Genomic DNA, 15,965 nt, shown 5'->3' with positions numbered 1-15,965 from the left:
TCTTTTAGTTAAGGTACACAGTCTCTATGGAATGTTTCCAGAATAAGAATAAGAACAAAAACAATAATAATGATAATGACTTTATTTAAAGAGTGTCACACAATTAGTTGCATGGAACTGATCCTTCTTGTAACCCTCTGCATTATTTACAATTACATAGTTGCACATACACTAATAGTAACCAAAAAAGCACTGTTCATGAACTACATGTATATATGGCAACAACAAACAAATTTGATAAGAACGTGTTTTGACAAGGTACTATGTGTATATACAGTGCAAAAATAGTGAGACAACAAAGTGGAAGATTTAAGAATTTTTACTTTAAGTATTTGTCAAATGAAACAGGTTCCAGTTTTAATCTATTCAAGTATATTATAATTAAATGCCTTTATATATGTACTTCCTTTCATTTTCTTTGAGATTATGCATCAAAATTTGTGTCTTTGAGTATTGAAAAAGTTTTTAAAAGAGTTCTCTGTTTTTTGCTTTTGCATTTGGGACGTTATTTAGGATGATCTGCAAGCTCTTTTTTTGCAAGTAGAGTAATATATTAAACTGCCAATTCTCATTTTGCTTTTCTTGCCTACACTACTACTACTAATAATAATAATAATAAAAATAATAACCATTTCAGGGTTCTAAATAAACACTTACCGTTGGGTTTTAATGCTTGGAATTTAAATTTTGAATCATTTTTGATCCATGAAATTTCCAGCCTGTACATTTTTATTATTTGGTTCAGAGCATCAGTTCTATTTACCTTTGATTCATCGTTGAGACAATTCTTACCATGTGCATACTGTCCATAACAAATCACTGCTTGATGTAGACTTAGTGTTTACTCCTAATTAGACAATAATATCACACCTATGCAATATCCATATGAACTGGGAAAAGCTAACAGGTTGCTGAGTGCACACTTAGGTGGGCATAATTGAATAAAGGTTAGATTGTTCTGAGAATATCTTTGACATTAACGATAGAAGAATCAGTTATGACTTTACTGAATTAAGGTTTGATCCAATGTCAGAGTTTATTTGGTTTCCCCTCAAAATACATGTAATTCTAATAGTGGCAGGACAAAAATACAATTTCAATGGCCATCTTCTGCACATACCATTCATAGGTGAAATCTATCTTACTGCTTTTGAGAAATAAAAGATTATTATTATTATTATTATTATTATTATAAGACCCAAAAATGAGTACATTTTATTTTTGTCTCATGCTCAGAAATAACCTGCCAGAGATTATCATTAATTCTGACCCTCAGACTCCAAGAAATAGAAAATTAGTAATAATTCTGATGAGATGGAGAATAAATCTCCTAAAGTTGTAAGAAATCTCTAGCATCAGATTACTGAACCAATCAGGAACAACACCAGCTATGAACTCGTGACCCAAAAATAAATGACTCTTGAGATTTTCGTTTGAGATTTTGGTCTCAAGGATTAAAAGAATCTTCAGCTTTAAAATCTACTGAGAATCCTGCATTCTATTTCAAAAAGGTGATACAACTAATCCTCTTTGTGCCCTCTAAAATTTGCATATTTACATACATATTACATATGCACAAACAATAAAAAAGGCACATACAACTCTTGATTGTTTCAAGTGAAAAAAATTATATAAAAATATGCAAGTTTATATTAATCCACCACCATCACACACACACAAGCAAGTAATAATATGCTAAATTTAGATGCGAACTTAATCAATAGAAAATGTTCTTAGAACATGCTCTAGCTAGGTATATACAGAACAAAGGTGGTGAGGCATCTGTGTGTAAGTTTGGAGAATCTGCAAATATTTGTGACAGTAGTGTCTCCCCAAATAACATTATTGTAGTCTATGTATGGATATATAAATAAATTGTATTAACCAATGATTGGTTAATAAATAATGGCCTTATCTTATGTAAAAGTCATATGACTTGGGTATGTTGACTCCACTGCAAATTGTCAACCACCACCTTATGAATTTTGTCCTGAATAATCATTGACAGAAAAATTTCATTGAGTTGGAGATTCAAATAGTCTTATACTATTCTGTTTTGTTTTGCTCCTAGCAGTCATAAATACTTTCATCAAATCTGAGTTTAGTTCCATGTCATTTTCCTTACACCAAGAATCTAATCCAATTAAGGTTATCTGAAGGGACACCTACATCTCTGATTTAACTGCTTGAAATCTGAGAGAGTAATATGGTCTCTTTGTTAGTTTGCTAAACCAATCGTTGAAAGAATCATCACATGTTCAATTTATTTATAAGAATATGATAATCAATAATACACAGTATTAATTAGTATTGATCCAACTAACGTTCTTTGATCTAAGGCAGGAATCCACATACAGTTTATAACAATTCTGCATATGTGATAAAATCAAGCAAAGGTAAATGCTGAAAGTTCTGTATTTATTATGTGAAAACATTAAGTGTATCAGAATGTTTTGACTGAAAAGAATGAATTTCATTTATTCCAAACAAAGTTCAACACTGCATGGCTGAAATGTTAAGCCCAATACTATCTTAATTAAGACCAAGCTTCCACTACATAAAAATTTGCTGAAAATGTTAGAGCATTTAAAGATAGACATCATGAGCATGTATGGTGTTTCTGAAAGGTAATGGAATTTAGTATTTTAATACTAAACATATTAAAATAAACAGTAATTATTGCTATCTTCATATCATGTGCATTGTTACACTCTCCTTAAGAGGGTCTCAAGGGAAAATAGTTCTAAGATTAATGAGTCACCCTATATAAATAAAGCCTTATTATTATTATTATTATTATTATTATTATTATTATTATTATTATTAAAATGGCAGGACAAACATATGAAGCTAGAACCATTGGGTTATTATAATTTAAAGGATCAATTTCATCATATTCTCAGTATTTGTAAAATATGTGTGTGTGTGTGCAATGGATCTAATGTGTTGACAATTATACATTAGAGTGTTTGTGTTGCTAGAAATTGTGAGTGAGACTGAAGTACAATGGATTGAGTTTGTGAACCCATGTACTTTTGGGCAAGAATAGTTTTGAGTCATATGTCCCTGACATGTAGTCTTGAAAATTGTTAAACATTGTGTGCCAAGGTTGCATCAGCCAACAGAAAAAGTTAATTGACAGGGTATGGTAGTTTGAAGATAGTGTAGTTGTGGGAAATTTAAGTACAACCAAACAGCTTTAATTGATAGTATTGTCAATGGAATGTACCGATATGAGCTTTTATATCCACAGGTTTAACAAAAGCAATTTATTACATACTTAAACTCAACAGGCTTGGAAAGCTCTACAACAAAGTTGTCCACTTCAGGCTCTGTTATTTCCTCAAACAGTTTGTCAGGAAGCATCTGCGAAGTGGGGTCATACTCCTCAAACACCAGGCCATTCCTCTTGTACAAATGGATGTTGGTCATCTGGAGAAGCAGAGAAAATGTATCAGGATTTAATTTCAGAAATATTTTTTCAGATTGTAATATTCAGATGCAAATGCATGATGCAGATCTGCCATCACATAATGTGCATATCTGGGTGCCTGCAGTTTGTATGGACTAATTATAAGGACAAACAACATAGACCCTGATCTGCTAACTCTATTATGTGATGACAGATAATGGTCTGTGTTGTTTGCAGTTGGTCTCCTTAAAAATTGCATGAAAATGGCAACAACAAAAAAATCTTAATTTTCATACAATATTTAAAAAGTATAGAAAAGCTTTATGAGATGGTTCATCTTTCTCTTTTATTTGAAACCCAAACAATCGAAATTGATAATGCTTTATGGGACTCAACCATTCATTTTCTGAAGGAGGTGACCTGGGATTTCTTTTCTGTCAGGATTATCATTTTTACCTCAATATATATTTTTTCAACTAATCTAATGGATATAATACACTACTTATTTTCTATAAATCACAGCAAGTATTTTTTGCAAGCCATCAGATTTCAAGAAATTAAAAACAAAATTCTAAAAATTAATGGTCAGTCCCTAAAGACTTTACTCAAGCAATGAAAATGCAGTATAAAATGTTATCTGACTGATAATCACTTTCTTTTCTGAGAAAAACCATACAAGTAAATCTAGTACCATCAGTTATCAATTATAATTGTTTAAAAAATTCTAGACCTACTTATTTACCTGTGTTTAATCTTCATGTAACTGAGAACAGCATACACCTGACAGGTCTGCCATTCAAAAATTGACTAGCTGATCAGTGTCTGTAGTATTTATTGGAAAATGCATTAAAAAGCAAGAGCATGGACCTTGATTTGCAGAGGCATTATGCAATGACAGATCTGGGTGTATGTATGGTTATTGTGATTTGGTGCTCATTATATTTAAACAAATGAGCTATCCTAGTACAACATTTTAAACAAAAAGATGAATACACTTCTCACCTTCATGGTGACCTGGCTGAGAGACAACTTATACTGCAATACGGCATTGCATTTGATCTTCAATCCAGAGTACATCCTCGAGCCATGGGGTAGTCCAGTCAGAACCTGTCCTTCATATTCATACATGTACTCCTTTCCAACCTGATAGGCTACAAAATGGAGACAGGAAAAATAACTTGGAAGTATATGTGATGCAGTGTGTGTGTGTGTGTGTGTGTGTGTGTGTGTGTGTGTGTGTGTGTACAATCATGACAGTACTGGTGCAATGTAAGTTAAGGTAGCAAAAAAAGGCATAAAAAACAAAGAGTGCACAATCCTTAAAAGAGAAAGTCTGGTTTGACTGCACTATTTAAAAAAATATCAAAGGACTTCTCAGATGGAACATCAAGAAATGCAACTCACGTCAAAAAGCTTGCCTCCATTAGTTGCCTCTGGAAGCCAAGCTGACTAAAATAATATAACTTTTCTCTAACAAAAATTGCATAAGTAAAATATATAAAATAAAATGAAAGTCAGGTATATACATTCAGCAGATGCCAGTGTATGCACTTACAAATAAATTAAAACTTCATTAACTCAAATATCACTCAAACTACCCTAATCATTCAGATGTGTGGAAATGTCCCAGTATGAAACTATTCAGTTGCATATGTAACTAACACACTAACACAGAGTCTCAAATACATGGTCCATGGAGTTATTTCCTGCAGCCAGCAACAAGATTCATAATTTGCAAAATAATTGTAATTAATAATGCAAATTTTTTCTTCACAGCCAGCCAAAATTTCATTGTTATATCACTTACTTCTTGTTAACATCACCTGGGAATCTTTTATATGAGCCTCTTTCACTGTATGAAAATGTTTCAGTGATGCCAATTTACCTCATGTGGTCCTCATGTAGATTTGAGCATGAGACCCCTTCTCTAACACAACATTTGGGCTCAGAGAGTTTTGAACTTTCAAAGTTTCATTGTCTATATGTACAAGGTCAATCATTTGAAACACTCTAACTTCTTGGACATTAATTGTCATTGTTTAAAGGCCAATCAGTTGAATAGCAAAAACTTCTTGGACATTGATTGTCATCGTGTAAATTCCAATCAGTTGAAAAGCACTAACCTATTGGACATTGGTTGTCAATGAATTAAAAAGTACATACATAACTGTAATCTTTCTTCATCATAACTGACTTATCATTTTTTAAATCCAACCAGATTGATAACTCTTCTTGGCTAATAATGTTACAGGTTTATTAATTAAAAACATGTTAATATCATTTATTGTCAATAGTATTTTCCCCCAAATTATGACTTAATCATGATTGCATATTTTTGATTAAAAATAGTGCATTACAGTATTATAAAATGTCTAGAAATAAACAATGAGACATTATTCACAAAAAAGTCAATTTCTAAAAAGTGATAAAACAATACATTTTTACTTACAATTCACAGAACTGGATTGACTCGCTGCAATTGAAGAGAAGTAATTATGAACATTTTAAATAATGTTCATAGTATAACTTTGATGATATGATAACAGATGAACAATTGTATATTCAGACCCTATTATTTAGCTAAATGTTTCATTTTTGTAACATAAAAGAATGCATGGTAAAATCTAGCAAGAAACACCTGTCAAACAAGACAAGAATGCATTTAAGCCCCAAAAAATCTAAAATCTTTACAGAAATGCCATAGACACTTACTCATAAGTTGAGTCAAACTGCAAAAAGATCCTAATGTCCATAGCATAACGAGCCTTCAGACAGGGTACATGTTATTTGTTTGACTGTTTACTCCTAACAAACTGCACAGACCCAGATCTTCTGGCGCATTAAGCGACAGCAGATCTGGGTCTGTGCTGTTTGCAGTTGAACTCAAATATTAAGTGAGTACTTTTCGTACCAATTTCTCTCATGACTTTTTATTTCAAACATTACAATGAAATCAAGCAAATTATTTATGTTTTCAAAACAGAACATTGTTGAGAAAGAAAACATATACTTTCATGACTTTCATCTACTGGGACTGACATTTCTTTTTACTGGACATATTACTGGTTTCCAAAAAGAGGCACTGATGGAAATTAAAAATAATAAATAATTTAAAAAGTTTTTGCCTAATTTTTTCTTCTTCAAATTACCGTGGACATTTTGGAATGGAAAACAGCCATGCAGAGCTAACATTTTTCCTCGAGATGCACAACAAACTAACCCCCATGATTCAGTTATCAATATAAAGAAAATTATAGTACTTTAAGCATCTCCAGGGTTAAACACACTTCTTATTATATAACAAGGAGTAGTGGTGGAGAAAATCATGGAAATAAATTATCTTTAAATTTCAAACCCTGACAAAAAAAGTGAAACTCAGGAATGGAAGCTATATTTTCCTAATGAAAATGACATGATGACATGACCATATAATAAGTAGCAATATCAAGAATGTCAGTATAGTCATCAAGGCAGCCATTTTTGCAGGTTAGAAAAGCATCATTTTAACATAAGATGGCAACCAAGGATCAACACCATTTTTATTTAGGACCAAGAAGTCATGTCAGTATGACCATCTGTTCAGAAGCTATAACAAGATTTTCAAAATGAACACCACGGTAGCAATATTGGAGTTCTGTACAATAACTTTTCATTTCTAGTCAACTACATAATATGAGCAATATTTTAGTGAAAATCACATGTTGCTATCATTTTCAGGATAAGTAGTAATAATGCCATTTTTAAGTTGGCTAACATGGAGACCAAATTCAATGTCCAAGGAGTACCATACTTTTATTTAGGACCAAGTAAACCTTGGCATGTGTGAAGTTCATAGCAATCCTGGCATTAGTTTATGAGGTGTGGCAATAACAAACTTGTGATAATGGACAGACAAATGATATAAGAGTGACAACAGGCTATCACATAAGCTCATCTAGAGTTCAAAATTTAAATTCTGCCTGATAGGAACACAACGTTACAGAATAAAAAGTCATAAAATAAAATTCATAAAGGCAATGAATAGTATTTTTTCAACTTGAAACAACAAAAATTTCAAATTCAGTAATTTTTTTAGTCTCTTCATTTGAGACATAGGCCTTCATTACCCAAATTTTCTCAGAAGTTTCCATTATAGTAACATTTTCATTAAAAGTACAAGGTTCAAGTAGCAATGAACAAATTTGGCAATCAGATTTAAAAAGGTCAGATTTCACAAATATCAAGTCAGAAATATGTTTGAAAAAGCAGTGGCCAAGGTGAACAAAAAATGTAGTCATATGAAATGTTCTGAATATACCTGTTGAAAATATAAACATGGCCTACAATCTGATTCAAAACGTTCATGTACCTTTCAAAACATCTTTCGATTTCTCTTTTAGCTAATTTTTTTAAGGATTTAAATGTATGTATTCTAAGAACAAAGTTTTACATTTAAGATAAAGGTTCAAACAAATCTAATGTTCACAACATGAAAGTAGACAAATTTCACACTTAAAAAACTAAAACCCTCTTAAAAAGTGTTTAAATTTGATCTTTTTTTTAAAAAAGCATAACACTTTTTAAACAAGCAAATTAAGTCGAAAATTCTAAGTTTGAGCAGTATAAAATGGAGAAAAAGTCAACCTACCTGCCAAGCCCACCACAAGGGCTCCTGTCAGAAGCAGTAGCATCATTGATACTGTCACACTTTGTGTAAGGATCAGAATTGGAACCCATCTCTTTATATCCACCAAAAACTGACCTAAGCAGTCTATTTAGGTCATGATTAGAGCTGACTCCACATCTATTGCATAGTTAACTGTCAAACAACAACAGAAAACTGAGGACTGTTGACAAACGTATGTAACATCATAAAGGTCAGTATTGACATAGGCTGTGCAGATCCAGGGGAATGGTCTAATGAATGGGTTCAGATCTGGTTCAGTTCAAAACACTTAAATATCAGCAGTTTCTTACTATCTACTGCAGTGCACATGTGCTCAAAGTTTCTTTTGACAATTTTCTACCTCTATTTATTCCATTTTATTTTGTGATAAATTGTAACAAACTTTTAATTCTGATTTTATATAAATATAAATTACCTAAAAATAATAGATAAACTTTAAAAAATAAAGGAGAAAGTTGTAACTTTCCTTATATTACTTTATGCAATACAAACATGTAATCCTGTAATTACAACTGTAAACTAATCTGATGTGGTTTACTTTTGTATTAAATATTGATTCTGCCTGGCATTATCAAGCATTCTTTTGCAGAATCTAGGGATAACATTTTTCATTCTATTGGTGTATATTTGTAATTCTCTCTAATTAATTCCATATACCTTTATTTCAATCATAGGAATCGGGAATGACTTTGTATAAAGTAAAATGAGAATTAATTCCTAGGTCGTCATGAGAGTGTCTGCTACACACATGAGTACAAACACCACTGACATTGTAACATCATTTTCTGCTGATGTATGCTTAATCATGATGGTATATGGACTGGTGTGTGCAGGCAGATCTGGATTTGAAATCCATACAGTATGAACAAAACTTTGTATTTATTATTAATTCTACTATTACTATCAAACACTCTTCTGAAGAATCTAGGAACAGCACTTTCCATTCTGTTTGTGTGTCTCTGTAATTATATATATAAATAAATATGTATGTATGTATATATATATATATATATATATATATATATATATATATATATATATATAGAGAGAGAGAGAGAGAGAGAGAGAGAGAGAGAGAGAGACAGAGAGAGACAGAGAGAGAGAGAGACAAACACACACACACACACACATACAAATGACAAAGCGGCTTCAAAAAGCAGTTCATAGTTACCGATTTCTGGTACACATCTCATTTTGATTTCTAATACATGAGTTTTTAACAAGATTCTACTGATATGCCAGAGTGTGTCATACACAAGCCACATTACAAGAAACCTATGTTGTCCAATCTTGCAAGGTTTTTCTTAAAAAAAGGTCATCCAAAGTGCTAACAATGTGTAAAAATTGAAAACGTGCTGTAATAGCCTCAAATTGTTTTGTTTATGTATGCTTAATCATGATGGTATATGGACTGGTGTCTGTAGGCAGATCGGGGTTTGAATCTGCAAACAGTATCAATAAAAAATTCTCTAACCTGTATGATAGTATTATTTGTATTTATTAATTCTGCCTTTATTATGAAGCACTCTTCTGAAGATTCTAGGAACAGGACTTTCTGTTCTTTTGGCGTGTATCTGTAATTATATATATATATATATATATATATATATATATATATATATATATATATATATAGAGAGAGAGAGAGAGAGAGAGAGAGAGAGAGAGAGAGAGAGAGAGAGAGAGAGAGAGAGAGAGAGAGACATACAAATGACAAAAAGGCTTCAAAAAGCACTTCATATTTACCGATTTCTGGTACACATCTCATTTTGATTTGTAATACATGAGTTTTTAAGAAGATTCTACTGATATGCCAGAATGTGTCATACACAAGCCATATTACAAGAAACCTGGTGGAAAAAATATAAGTATATAACAGTGATCAAGCCGTACTTGCATAACTCCAACATACCACAATGCAAGTTTGGCAGCATAAAAGTGTAAAGGTGTTGATGTTGTTGTTATGGGCTTTAACACCATGTTTTTTTTAGGGGCCCCAAGTGGCCGAGTGGTCTAAAGCGGTCTCCGTTATGGATCACTGCCATCTCATCTCTGTCTGCGTGGGTTCGAGTCTCGAATTCAGCCAACGTGGGTATGTGAGAAAGCTTGCTAGTAGCTTCTCGTGGGTCGATGGTTCTTTCCGGGGGTTTTCCCAGGTTCTACCTCCACCATTAATACTGGCCGCCATGAATAGCCTATCTTGTGCTGAAAAATGGCGTTAAACCCTACAACAACAACAACAATAACACCATTTTTCAGCACAAGATAGGCCATACATGGTTGTCAGTATAACTGGTGCAGTAAGAACCTGGGAAAACACTGGAAAGAACCATCTACCCACGGGAAGCTATTGGCAAGCTTTCTCAAGTACCCACATTGGCTGGACCCAAGTCTTGAACCCGGGCAGAGAGAGGTGCGATGGCAGTGATCCAAATTGGAGAACAATTTAGACTTGGCCACTCAGGGCCCCCAAAAGTGTTGAAAGTATAACCTCCCTCAATTTGTTGAAAAGACATATATGCTCAGGTAGATGTATGGGCTAATGAATTTGTAATGAAAAACATTTGTGTGGACTAACTGTCTCGCAATTGCTGATAAAATGACAGCTTGAACTCAATAACTTATTTATTGTTTACTCTAAAACAGTTCAAGGTAATCTTTCCGATTCAAGGCTATTTCAGGGTTGTATTAACCATATTCATGCCATTTAATGTATGTGTTTATTATTTTTGGACAGTGTGTCAATGACATTGACTCTTAGTTTAAAATATAATACATTTTATTTCGTTCTAATGTTTTGTATTCTTATAAATTCAAGAAGTTTTTAGCAAAATTCAAGGATTTTTCGAGCAAATTCAAGATATTTCATGGATAAATCAGTACATTTGGAGGGTCTTCTGAGATAAGGGGCAAAATGCCCAGGGAAGGATGAGAACTTTGCTGATGATGTTTGAATAATCACAGTCCAACTATTTATCAACACTTTTTTAAAACTCAAGGGCTTTTCAAGGCAACCCCTCAAGTTCAAGGATCTGTCAAGGTTGTACAAATCATGTTTATTCCATTTTATTTATGTATTCATTATTTATTAAAAATATAGAAAGAAAACATTATTTAACAAATTTTAATTAAAAAAGTGATATTTTATTCTTTTTTAATGTTTTGTTTTCTTTATAACAAATTTGTAAGTTTTGCAACAAATTCCTGTACTTTTCTTTGATAAAACTAACTTTAAATTTGAAGGGTCTTTCAAAGGCAACCCCTCAAATTCAAGGTTGCCTTAACTATGTTGTCCAATCTTGCAAGGTTTTTCTTAAAAAAAGGTCATCCAAAGTGCTAACAATGTGTAAAAATTGAAAACGTGCTGTAATAGCCTCAAATTGTTTTGTTTATGTATGCTTAATCATGATGGTATATGGACTGGTGTCTGTAGGCAGATCGGGGTTTGAATCTGCAAACAGTATCAATAAAAAATTCTCTAACCTGTATGATAATATTATTTGTATTTATTAATTCTGCCTTTATTATGAAGCACTCTTCTGAAGATTCTAGGAACAGGACTTTCTGTTCTTTTGCTGTGTATCTGTAATTATATATATATATATATATATATATATATATATATATATATATATATATATATATATATATATATATATATATATATAATTATATATATGTATATATATATATATATATATATATATATATATATATATATATAGAGAGAGAGAGAGAGAGAGAGAGAGAGAGAGAGACACATACAAATGACAAAACGGCTTCAAAAAGCACTTCATATTTACCGATTTCTGGTACACATCTCATTTTGATTTGTAATACATGAGTTTTTAAGAAGATTCTACTGATATGCCAGAGTGTGTCATACACAAGCCATATTACAAGAAACCTGGTGGAAAAAATATAAGTATATAACAGTGATCAAGCCGTACTTGCATAACTCCAACATACCACAATGCAAGTTTGGCAGCATAAAAGTGTAAAGGTGTTGATGTTGTTGTTATGGGCTTTAACACCATGTTTTTTTTAGGGGCCCCAAGTGGCCGAGTGGTCTAAAGCGGTCTCCGTTATGGATCACTGCCATCTCATCTCTGTCTGCGTGGGTTCGAGTCTCGAATTCAGCCAACGTGGGTATGTGAGAAAGCTTGCTAGTAGCTTCTCGTGGGTCGATGGTTCTTTCCGGGGGTTTTCCCAGGTTCTACCTCCACCATTAATACTGGCCGCCATGAATAGCCTATCTTGTGCTGAAAAATGGCGTTAAACCCTACAACAACAACAACAATAACACCATTTTTCAGCACAAGATAGGCCATACATGGTTGTCAGTATAACTGGTGCAGTAAGAACCTGGGAAAACACTGGAAAGAACCATCTACCCACGGGAAGCTATTGGCAAGCTTTCTCAAGTACCCACATTGGCTGGACCCAAGTCTTGAACCCGGGCAGAGAGAGGTGCGATGGCAGTGATCCAAATTGGAGAACAATTTAGACTTGGCCACTCAGGGCCCCCAAAAGTGTTGAAAGTATAACCTCCCTCAATTTGTTGAAAAGACATATATGCTCAGGTAGATGTATGGGCTAATGAATTTGTAATGAAAAACATTTGTGTGGACTAACTGTCTGGCAATTGCTGATAAAATGACAGCTTGAACTCAATAACTTATTTATTGTTTACTCTAAAACAGTTCAAGGTAATCTTTCCGATTCAAGGCTATTTCAGGGTTGTATTAACCATATTCATGCCATTTAATGTATGTGTTTATTATTTTTGGACAGTGTGTCAATGACATTGACTCTTAGTTTAAAATATAATACATTTTATTTCGTTCTAATGTTTTGTATTCTTATAAATTCAAGAAGTTTTTAGCAAAATTCAAGGATTTTTCGAGCAAATTCAAGATATTTCATGGATAAATCAGTACATTTGGAGGGTCTTCTGAGATAAGGGGCAAAATGCCCAGGGAAGGATGAGAACTTTGCTGATGATGTTTGAATAATCACAGTCCAACTATTTATCAACACTTTTTTAAAACTCAAGGGCTTTTCAAGGCAACCCCTCAAGTTCAAGGATCTGTCAAGGTTGTACAAATCATGTTTATTCCATTTTATTTATGTATTCATTATTTATTAAAAATATAGAAAGAAAACATTATTTAACAAATTTTAATTAAAAAAGTGATATTTTATTCTTTTTTAATGTTTTGTTTTCTTTATAACAAATTTGTAAGTTTTGCAACAAATTCCTGTACTTTTCTTTGATAAAACTAACTTTAAATTTGAAGGGTCTTTCAAAGGCAACCCCTCAAATTCAAGGTTGCCTTAACTATGTTGTCCAATCTTGCAAGGTTTTTCTTAAAAAAAGGTCATCCAAAGTGCTAACAATGTGTAAAAATTGAAAACGTGCTGTAATAGCCTCAAATTGTTTTGTTTATGTATGCTTAATCATGATGGTATATGGACTGGTGTCTGTAGGCAGATCGGGGTTTGAATCTGCAAACAGTATCAATAAAAAATTCTCTAACCTGTATGATAGTATTATTTGTATTTATTAATTCTGCCTTTATTATGAAGCACTCTTCTGAAGATTCTAGGAACAGGACTTTCTGTTCTTTTGGCGTGTATCTGTAATTATATATATATATATATATATATATATATATATATATATATATGAGAGAGAGAGAGAGAGAGAGAGAGAGAGAGAGAGAGAGACAAACAAATGACAAAACGGCTTCAAAAAGCACTTCATATTTACCGATTTCTGGTACACATCTCATTTTGATTTGTAATACATGAGTTTTTAAGAAGATTCTACTGATATGCCAGAGTGTGTCATACACAAGCCATATTACAAGAAACCTGGTGGAAAAAAATATAAGTATATAACAGTGATCAAGCCGTACTTGCATAACTCCAACATACCACAATGCAAGTTTGGCAGCATAAAAGTGTAAAGGTGTTGATGTTGTTGTTATGGGCTTTAACACCATGTTTTTTTTAGGGGCCCCAAGTGGCCGAGTGGTCTAAAGCGGTCTCCGTTATGGATCACTGCCATCTCATCTCTGTCTGCGTGGGTTCGAGTCTCGAATTCAGCCAACGTGGGTATGTGAGAAAGCTTGCTAGTAGCTTCTCGTGGGTCGATGGTTCTTTCCGGGGGTTTTCCCAGGTTCTACCTCCACCATTAATACTGGCCGCCATGAATAGCCTATCTTGTGCTGAAAAATGGCGTTAAACCCTACAACAACAACAACAATAACACCATTTTTCAGCACAAGATAGGCCATACATGGCTGTCAGTATAACTGGTGCAGTAAGAACCTGGGAAAACACTGGAAAGAACCATCTACCCACGGGAAGCTATTGGCAAGCTTTCTCAAGTACCCACATTGGCTGGACCCAAGTCTTGAACCCGGGCAGATAGAGGTGCGATGGCAGTGATCCAAATTGGAGAACAATTTAGACTTGGCCACTCAGGGCCCTCAAAAGTGTTGAAAGTATAACCTCCCTCAATTTGTTGAAAAGACATATATGCTCATGTAGATGTATGGGCTAATGAATTTGTAATGAAAAACATTTGTGTGGACTAACTGTCTGGCAATTGCTGATAAAATGACAGCTTGAACTCAATAACTTATTTATTGTTTACTCTAAAACAGTTCAAGGTAATCTTTTCGATTCAAGGCTATTTCAGGGGTTGTATTAACCATATTCATGCCATTTAATGTATGTGTTTATTATTTTTGGACAGTGTGTCAATGACATTGACTCTTAGTTTAAAATATAATACATTTTATTTCGTTCTAATGTTTTGTATTCTTATAAATTCAAGAAGTTTTTAGCAAAATTCAAGGATTTTTCGAGCAAATTCAAGATATTTCATGGATAAATCAGTACATTTGGAGGGTCTTCTGAGATAAGGGGCAAAATGCCCAGGGAAGGATGAGAACTTTGCTGATGATGTTTGAATAATCACAGTCCAACTATTTATCAACACTTTTTTAAAACTCAAGGGCTTTTCAAGGCAACCCCTCAAGTTCAAGGATCTTTCAAGGTTGTACAAATCATGTTTATTCCATTTTATTTATGTATTCATTATTTATTAAAAATATAGAAAGAAAACATTATTTAACAAATTTTAATTAAAAAAGTGATATTTTATTCTTTTTTAATGTTTTGTTTTCTTTATAACAAATTTGTAAGTTTTGCAACAAATTCCTGTACTTTTCTTTGATAAAACTAACTTTAAATTTGAAGGGTCTTTCAAAGGCAACCCCTCAAATTCAAGGTTGCCTTAACTATGTTGTCCAATCTTGCAAGGTTTTTCTTAAAAAAAGGTCATCCAAAGTGCTAACAATGTGTAAAAATTGAAAACGTGCTGTAATAGCCTCAAATTGTTTTGTTTATGTATGCTTAATCATGATGGTATATGGACTGGTGTCTGTAGGCAGATCGGGGTTTGAATCTGCAAACAGTATCAATAAAAAATTCTCTAACCTGTATGATAGTATTATTTGTATTTATTAATTCTGCCTTTATTATGAAGCACTCTTCTGAAGATTCTAGGAACAGGACTTTCTGTTCTTTTGCTGTGTATCTGTAATTATATATATATATATATATATATATATATATATATATATATATATATATATATATATATATATATATATATATATATATATATATATATATATATATATATATATATATATATATATATATTATATATATGTATATATATATATATATATATATATATATATATATATATATATATATATATATATATATATATATATATATATATACAGAGAGAGAGAGAGAGAGAGAGAGAGACACATACAAATGACAAAACGGCTTCAAAAAGCA

The 15,965-nt window shown here is 32.6% G+C and overlaps 1 protein-coding gene across 1 annotated transcript in view; it reads right to left on the bottom strand.

Moving 5' to 3' along the window:
- The window catches only part of LOC149771449 (uncharacterized), a 54,262-nt gene extending 46,109 nt beyond the window's left edge, over positions 1 to 8,153 (bottom strand). Inside the window, exons 1-4 of the mRNA XM_089948436.1 lie at positions 8,040 to 8,153; positions 5,862 to 5,885; positions 4,415 to 4,563; positions 3,281 to 3,432 (exon numbers count right to left, since the gene is read on the bottom strand). Coding sequence (XP_089804562.1) covers positions 3,281 to 3,432; positions 4,415 to 4,563; positions 5,862 to 5,885; positions 8,040 to 8,085 — 371 coding nt within the window. The 5' untranslated portion in view covers positions 8,086 to 8,153. The remainder of the gene's footprint in view (positions 1 to 3,280; positions 3,433 to 4,414; positions 4,564 to 5,861; positions 5,886 to 8,039) is intronic.
- Positions 8,154 to 15,965: the final 7,812 nt, after the last annotated feature.

The sequence above is a fragment of the Sinohyriopsis cumingii genome, unplaced genomic scaffold (assembly GCF_028554795.1).
Source record: "Sinohyriopsis cumingii isolate HCF-2022 unplaced genomic scaffold, ASM2855479v2 utg001851l, whole genome shotgun sequence".
Lineage (NCBI taxonomy): Eukaryota > Metazoa > Mollusca > Bivalvia > Unionida > Unionidae > Sinohyriopsis > Sinohyriopsis cumingii.
Note: the sequence above shows the minus strand (reverse complement) of the source record. Positions and strands in the feature narration are given on the sequence as shown.